This window comes from Harpia harpyja (assembly GCF_026419915.1).
Source record: "Harpia harpyja isolate bHarHar1 chromosome 26 unlocalized genomic scaffold, bHarHar1 primary haplotype SUPER_26_unloc_2, whole genome shotgun sequence".
NCBI classification, from domain to species: Eukaryota; Metazoa; Chordata; class Aves; order Accipitriformes; family Accipitridae; genus Harpia; species Harpia harpyja.
In genome coordinates this window covers 71657-78908 of record NW_026293174.1, presented here as the reverse complement: position 1 = coordinate 78908, position 7252 = coordinate 71657, and the positions used below count along the sequence as shown (strand labels likewise).

Genomic DNA, 7252 nt, shown 5'->3' with positions numbered 1-7252 from the left:
CGTACGCGCACGCGCTGTCGTAAATTAGAAGGGGAGGGGGGGGGGGGGGGCGCTGCCGTCAAAAGACCCGGGGCAAGGCGAGAGGCGCCGGGCAGAAGGGCCGGCATGGGGGGGCGAGCTAGGAAGGTGGGTGCACCATAGAGGAGCAGGGGCGCGCCCCGCCCCCTTTTGCTACCCATTCCCGCTGGGGGCCCCCGCCCACCACGGCGGCGGGGGGCCCCGCCCACCACGGCGCGGCCGTCACCAAGGCGACGCCCGGCGCCATTTTGGCGTGGGGAGGTGGCCGCCATTTTGGGAAGGGCGGGGAGAAGGCGGCCGGTACCGACCGTCCCGCCCCGTCCCCGACCCTGCCGGGGAGCCGGCGGGTAGACGGAGGTGGAGCGGGACGGACAGGTACCGCCGTTCGGTTCCCGCATCGATCTCCGGGCCCCCGAGCCCGGCGTCGGCTTCACCCCCGCTCCCCTTCCCCTCCTCCTTCCCCTCAGGGCCCCCCCGGGGCGGCCGCTGCCGCCGCCATGGCCGCCGTCTGGCAGCAGGTACTCGCCGTGGATGCCAGGTGAGCCGGGGGGAGCCCTGTCGCCTCGTCCCTTCGCGGGAGGGGGCACCCCCGGGAGAGGTGTGGCGGGGGGGAACGATCTGACGCCTGGTCCCTTTTGGGGGGGGGACGGGGGACGCGACCCGGGCACTTGGGTCCTTGTCAGGGAGGACACCCTGATGCCGAGGTTCCTTGGGGTGGGGTGGGTGGGCAGATCCCGGTGCCTGGTCCCTTTTGGGGGGGGCAGATCCCGATACCTGTGCCCCCACACATCCGTGCACCTACACCCCCCCCCCCCACGCCACGGTGCCAGCTGCCACAGGCGTGAGGGCACCATCACCACCATCATCACCGCCATCACCGTGTCCTCAGGTACGCAGCCTACCGCACGCCCCGCTGGCCCCAGTTCCGGACGCAGTACGTGCGGCGGCGCAGCCAGCTGCTGCGGGAGCAAGCGCAGGGAGGGACGCTGGAAGGTGGCACCCGGCGCTGGTACCTGCGGATACGCACCCGGCTGCTGGCCCAGCGCTACGGGGCCCTCTCCGAGCAGAGCAGCTGCCGGGCACACAGTAGCAGCGCCCTTCGTGCCAGCCGCACCACCCTCGACCGCATGGAGGTAACGGCCGCAGGAGGGGGACGGGGGGGGGGGGGGGGGAGGCGAGGCTGCGAGCCCTTCCCAGGGGGCTGTGGGGTCGTGGCATCCCTCCTGGGGGGCCCCAGCACCCGTTTTGGGGCCTCAGAACCCGTTTTGGGGGTGCTCTGGGGCCCCAGCACCCGTTTTGGGGCTGCAGCACCCCTTTTGGGGGTGCTCTGGGGACCCAGCACCTGTTTTGGGGCCTCAGAACCCGTTTTGGGGGTGCTCTGGGGCCTCAGAACCCCTTTTGGGAGTGCTCTGGGGCCTCAGCACCCGTTCTGGGGCTGCAGCACCCGTTTTGGGGGTGCTCTGGGGGCCCAGCACCCATTTTGGGGCCTCAGAACCCGTTTTGGGGGTGCTCTGGGGCCCCAGCACCCGTTTTTGGGAGTGCTCTGGGGCCTCAGCACCCGTTTTTGGGGCTGCAGCATCTGTTTTGGGGGTGCTCTGGGGACCCAGCACCTGTTTTGGGGCCTCAGAACCCGTTTTGGGGGTGCTCTGGGGCCTCAGAACCCATTTTGGGAGTGCTCTGGGGCCTCAGCACCCGTTTTGGGGCTGCAGCACCCCTTTTGGGGGTGCTCTGGGGCCCCAGCACCCATTTTGGGGCCGCAGCACCCATTTTGGGAGTGCTCTGGGGCCTCAGCACCCGTTTTGGGGCCGCAGCACCCGTTTTGGGGGTGCTCTGGGGGCCCCAGCACCCGTTTTGGGGCCACAGCACCCGTTTTGGGGGTGCTCTGGGGCCACAGCACCCATTTTGGGGGTGCTCTGGGGCCACAGCACCCATTTTGGGGGTGCTCTGGGGGCCCCAGCACCCGTTTTGGGGCCACAGCACCTGTTTTGGGGGTGCTCTGGGGCCTCAGAACCCATTTTGGGAGTGCTCTGGGGCCTCAGCACCCATTTGGGGGCCGCAGCACCTGTTTTGGGGGTGCTCTGGGGCCCCAGCACCCATTTTGGGGCCTCAGAACCCGTTTTGGGGGTGCTCTGGGGCTGCAGCACCCGTTTTGGGAGTGCTCTGGGGCCTCAGCACCCATTCTGGGGCCTCAGCACCCATTCTGGGGCTGCAGCACCCCTTTTGGGGGTGCTCTGGGGCCCCAGCACCCATTTTGCAGGGTCTGGGGGGGTCTCAGCAGGCATCCTCAGGGCTTCAGCCCCTGTTTCAGGGGGGGCTGTGGGGGTCCCGGTGCCCCTCTGGGATCCCTGCGACCCAGCGGGGTGCAGGGACCCCACGGCCATGTCTTTCTGCCAGGACTTCGAGGAGGACCCGCGGGTGGCCCGGGGACACCGGCGCTCCCTCAGCCGTGGCTCCCACCCCGGGGTCCCCCGCGGGACCACCGACGAGCGGTGAGCGCTCCCGGATCCCCCGGGGGTCAGCGGGTGCTGGGGGTGGGGGGGGGGGAATCAGGGCGCTGACACCCGCAACGCCTCGGTCCGCAGCCCCCCCGGAGTGGTACCGACGCCACTGGCAGAGGCGAGCCGCGCCATGGCCGGGGACACGACGCTGAGCGAGAACTACGCCTTTGCCGGCGTCTACCACGTCTTCGACCAGCACACCGACAGCGCCGGTAACCGGGGGAGGGCTGGGGGGTGGGTTTCCCCCCCCCTCCCCGGGGTACGGTGCCGGCTCGCCGCAGCACTGACGGTCGCTCGTGACCGGGCAGTGCCGAAGGTGCAGTTCGCACACGACGACCGGCACCTGCTGGCCTGCTGCTCGCTGGACGGCACCATTTCGGTTTGCCGGCTGGCGCCGGGGGCCGCCGGCGGTGCTGCGGGTGCTGCGGGGCCACGGGGGGGCGGCGTGGCCGATTTCGCCTGGTCCCTCTCCAACGACGTCCTGGTCTCGGCCTCCCTGGACGGCACCCTGCGGCTCTGGGCCCCCGCCGACGGGCGCTGCATCCGCCGCGTGCCCGACCCCGACGGCGCTGCCCTGCTCTGCTGCGCCTTCCAGCCGCTCAACAACAACCTCACCGTGGTCAGTCGTGCCCCCCCCCCCCCCCCCCCCGCCACGAACCCCCCCTCCGTCCCTTGGGGTCCCCCCCTTGTTTTTCCAGGGGCGCTCAACAACCGCCTCGCTGCGGTCGCTGACGCTCCCTACGCCGTGCGCGTCCCCCTCCGACGCGGCAGCCCCCCGGTGACCTCCTCGAGGGGTGGGAGGGCGCGGGGGGGGGGGTGTCCCACCCTCCCCGCTGTCTGTCCCCCCCCCCAGGTGGGCAGCGCCCGGCACATGGTGCGGGGTGGTGAACATCTCGACGGGGGAAAGCGGCGCGGGGCGGGGCGGGGCGGCTGCCCGGCCGGGTGCTGGCGCTCTGTTTCGATTCCCCCGGCCGCGTCCTTTGGGCCGGCGACGACCGCGGCTCCGTCTCCTCTTTCCTCTGCGATCCCGGCACCGGTACGGAAAGGGGGGTGGGGGGGGTAGCAGGGTGCCAGGAGGCGACGCGGGTGCTGACCCCCGCCTCGCGTGTCGTTGTGTGTGTCCCCCCCCCCCCCCAGGACGGCTAACGAAGGCCTCGCGGGTGGTGGTGCAGGCGGGCGGCTCCATCACCTCGCTCTCGGCGCGAGCCTGGGCCAGCCGCGAGGCGCCCGACCCTTCCCTGCTGGTCAACGCCTGCCCCGACCGCCTGCTGCTTTTCCGGTACGGGGACGTGGGGGGGGGACACACGGGGGGGGGGGGGGCGCCTGGGGGTGACCGTAGGGCTCATCCCCTTCTGTCCCCCCCCCCCCACAGGGTGGTGGAGGAGGAGGGGCTCAGGGGCGCCGGGGCTGCGGGCTGCGGCGCAGCTTCCCCACGCGGCACCGGGAGCAACCCCTGCGCAGCTGTTTCTGCCCCCCTCATGTCGTTCCGGCAAGGCGCTCTGCGTGGGTACGTGGAGGGGGGGGGCTGTAGGGGTAACGGGGGGGGGGGGGGGGGGGGTGGGCTTGCCCGGAGGGAGGACTGATTCCGCCCGCGCCCCCCCCCCATCCCTGTCCCCGCAGTGACGGGCAGCGAGGACGCCTGCGTGCATTTCTTCGACGTGGGGGCGGGCGGCGCGGGCCACCGTCAACACGCTGCAAGGCCACGGCGGGGCGGTGCTGGCCGTCGCCTTCAACTGCGACGAGAGCCTGCTGGCCTCCAGCGACGCCCGCCGGCACCGTCATCGTCTGGCGCCGCCAGCACGCCTGACTCCCCCCCCCTGCCCCGCCCCGCACGCATCATCGTCGTGCGTGTGTCGTCCCCCCCCCCACCCCCAGCATGGCACGGACCCCCCGCTGCGTTCAACAAGCGTGTGTTTGCACCCGGCGCCGCGTGGCTCAGAAGAGGTACTTGCGGCAGGCGGCGGCCCCCGCACTTGCATTCGATGCGGCCCCGGGCCCGGGGGGAGCCCCCCAGGCCCCCCCCCCGCCAGTCCGAAGTTGGAGTCCATGCGGGGTGCTCTCTGCGTCCACTGGGTCCACTGGGAGGCGGGGAACGGGGGGTGAGGGGGGGGGGGCGGTGTGCTGGCACCCCCGCCTTCCCCCCCCCCCCCCCCCGCCCCGCCCAGTGCTGCGAGGACGGAGCCTCCCCCACGTACCCCGTGGCGGTTGTACAACCCGCGCCCCGTACTGCCCAGCAGCGGGGCTGTCCTGCGTGGGGCAGGGGACGCGGAGCCGTGGGGCAGGGGGACGCGGAGCCGTGGGGCAGGGGACGCGGAGCCGTGGGGCAGGGGCCGGTACCGTGCATGTTGTAGTCGAAGGTGAGCTCCTCGCCGGCGCGGATGGGGCGGGTGGCGAAGAGGGCGATGCGCGGCAGCCGCTCGTCCAGGTTCTCGATGAAGACGTTGTACACCTGCAGGTTGGGGTCGCACTGCCGTGGGACAAGACCCCGTGGGGTGGGTGTGGCTACGGTGGTGGGGCGTGTCCCCGGCAAGCCCCACCCCCGGGAGCAACAGGCTGGGAGGTGCTACTCGAGTAGGCGGCGCCCTGAGGGGGGGAGGCCCCGCCCACACCGACGGGCATAGCAGGTGGCCCGGCAATAAGCCCCTCCCCGTGAAGGGGGAGGGGCTCCCCGCAGTGGGCGGTGCTGCAGCAAGCCCCACCCCTCACCCCCCAAAAGTTGGTGTTCCCACAGTGGGCGGTGCTGCAGCGAGCCCCTCCCCCAGGCGAAACCCCACCCCCTGGGCCAGTGAAGCTCCGCCCCCCCCACGCTGTCGTTGAAGCAAACGTTCCCACAGCCGGCCGTGCTCCGGCAGGCCCCGCCCCCTCCCGACAAAACCCCACCCCCGCCCGGCGAGGCCCCACCCACTCACGCTGTGGTTGACGAAGTGGGAGATGTTGCCGTAGTGGGCAGCGTCCACGGTGTAGACGTCCTCCACGTAGTCCAGGTCGAAGAGGTACGTGGCTCCCTGCCGGTCGTACACCTGCCCCCGGCGCTCCGCCTCCTCCGACGTGATGATCTGGGGCGGGGCCGCCACATCACACCCACCCCACGCCCACCGCGCCCACCCCCGCCCCAGCGGGCTCTCACCTCCCCCACGTACTCCATGACGAAGCTGTTCTTGCGGATCCGCTCGAGGGTGCGGACGCCCCAGCCGCGGCCGTTGCCGGTGCGGAAGATGCAGAGGTCGTAGCGGATGCCCTTCTGCACCACGCGGTTGGGGCAGTCGGCGCCGCAGCGGCACCGCGAGTTGCACTCGTAGATGGGCAACCCCGCCCGGATGCGCACCTGCCCCGCCTCGTTGTAGGCGAACTTGTTGCGCGACGCCCCGGGGCAACAACCGCCCGCCGCCTCCGCCAGGCAGTCGCGGCACTCGCAGCCCACCGCCACCGGCGTCAGGTTGATGCCGGCCCCCACCTTGTACTCGTTGATGTAGACGAAGTCCCGGGGGGGGGCCGTGCAAGTCCACCTCGTTCTCCACGGCGATGCGACCCCGGTGGCTGCGGGTGCTGTTGAGGAGCCGCTCCCAGCGCCGCAGGGCCCGCCGCTGCTCCGCTTTCTGCACCAGGTAGGAAGCGGCGCGGGCGGGCAGCCCCCGCGGACCGGGTCGGACCGGCCCCCCCCGGGGCACGAGCCAGGTCCTGGTGCAGCTGCTTCAGCAGCCCGTGGCACCGCAGGTTCTTGCGGGGCTCCCAGGTGTTGGCGGCCTCGGGGTACCCCCGCCACTTCACCAGGTAGTACTCCTCGTCCTGCGGGGGGGGGGGGGGGGGGGATGTTTGGGGGGCCTCTTTGGGTCGGGGGGGGGGGGTTCCCCGGTGCTCTGGTGACCCTGTGGGGCACCAGGGGAAGCCCAGGCATGTCAAGGGGGGGGGGGGGGCGACGACGACGGGACGCTCGGGGTGACAAGGGACCCCGGGTGTCCAGCGACCCTGTGGGGCCTCCCAAGGTGAGGGGGGGGGGGTCCCGGGGACATTAAAGGGGACCCGTGAGGGGCTGCCCCCCCCCCCCCGTCCCCCAGCACTCACCCTCACACGCTTGTAGTCGCAGAGGTACTCCACCTCGAAGTCCCCCAGGTTCCGGCGGGTGACGCCGAGCGCCGGGCAGCGCACACGCTCCAGCCGGCACAGGTCCTGCAGCCGCGACCACGACGATTTGCAGCAGACCGAGCAGCCTGGACGGGACCGGGGTCGTTACCGGGGGGGGGGGACACGACACCCCCCCCCCCCTCCCCCGACCACCCCAGCACCCCCCCCAGACCCCCCCCCCGCTATCCCAGCGCCCAGGCCCCAGCGTGAACCGGACCGAACCGGATCCCCCCTCACGCCGCCGCCAACGGTCGCCGCGCGCCCCCTCAGAAAAGGGCGGGAAGCGGCGCGCGCCCGCCCGCGGCCGTTAAACCGGCGCCCCCCGCCCGCCCGCGCGCACCTTTTAAATTTTCCGCCATTTTCTGCGCTGCCTTTTTTTTTTTTTTTTTTTTTTTCCTCTTCCCTTTCCTTCCCCCCACCTCCTTTTTTTTTTTTTTTTTTTTTTTTTTTTTTTTTTTTTGCTCTCGCCACTTCCGCCCGGCGAGCAGCGCGCGGCGCGGGGGCGTATCCTCCTCCCCCTTCCCCGCCCCCCCGGCCCCGCTTCCCATTGGCGGTGGCGCCGCCTCATTTGCATGCTCCCGGCAGCCCCCGCGCGTCGGCCGTTCACCCCCCGA

The 7252-nt window shown here is 71.8% G+C and overlaps 2 protein-coding genes across 2 annotated transcripts; one reads left to right on the top strand and one right to left on the bottom strand.

Moving 5' to 3' along the window:
• Nucleotides 1-261: 261 nt before the first annotated feature.
• Nucleotides 262-4323, top strand: WDR13 (WD repeat domain 13). The gene is given in 17 exon segments (XM_052779272.1): nucleotides 262-393; nucleotides 486-556; nucleotides 908-1151; nucleotides 2413-2507; nucleotides 2601-2728; nucleotides 2825-2913; nucleotides 2915-2950; nucleotides 2953-3135; nucleotides 3370-3396; nucleotides 3398-3415; nucleotides 3417-3552; nucleotides 3654-3795; nucleotides 3889-3907; nucleotides 3910-4027; nucleotides 4137-4177; nucleotides 4179-4283; nucleotides 4285-4323. Coding segments are annotated over 16 exon segments (1461 nt in total). The 5' UTR covers nucleotides 262-393; nucleotides 486-515.
• A 113-nt stretch (nucleotides 4324-4436) lies between these two features.
• SUV39H1 (SUV39H1 histone lysine methyltransferase) lies at nucleotides 4437-7040 on the bottom strand. Its single transcript, XM_052779271.1, is given in 11 exon segments — nucleotides 4437-4484; nucleotides 4486-4539; nucleotides 4541-4567; nucleotides 4569-4594; nucleotides 4854-4983; nucleotides 5426-5572; nucleotides 5644-6006; nucleotides 6008-6188; nucleotides 6190-6302; nucleotides 6579-6724; nucleotides 6979-7040. Coding segments are annotated over 11 exon segments (1239 nt in total). The 5' UTR covers nucleotides 6998-7040; the 3' UTR covers nucleotides 4437-4451.
• Nucleotides 7041-7252: the final 212 nt, after the last annotated feature.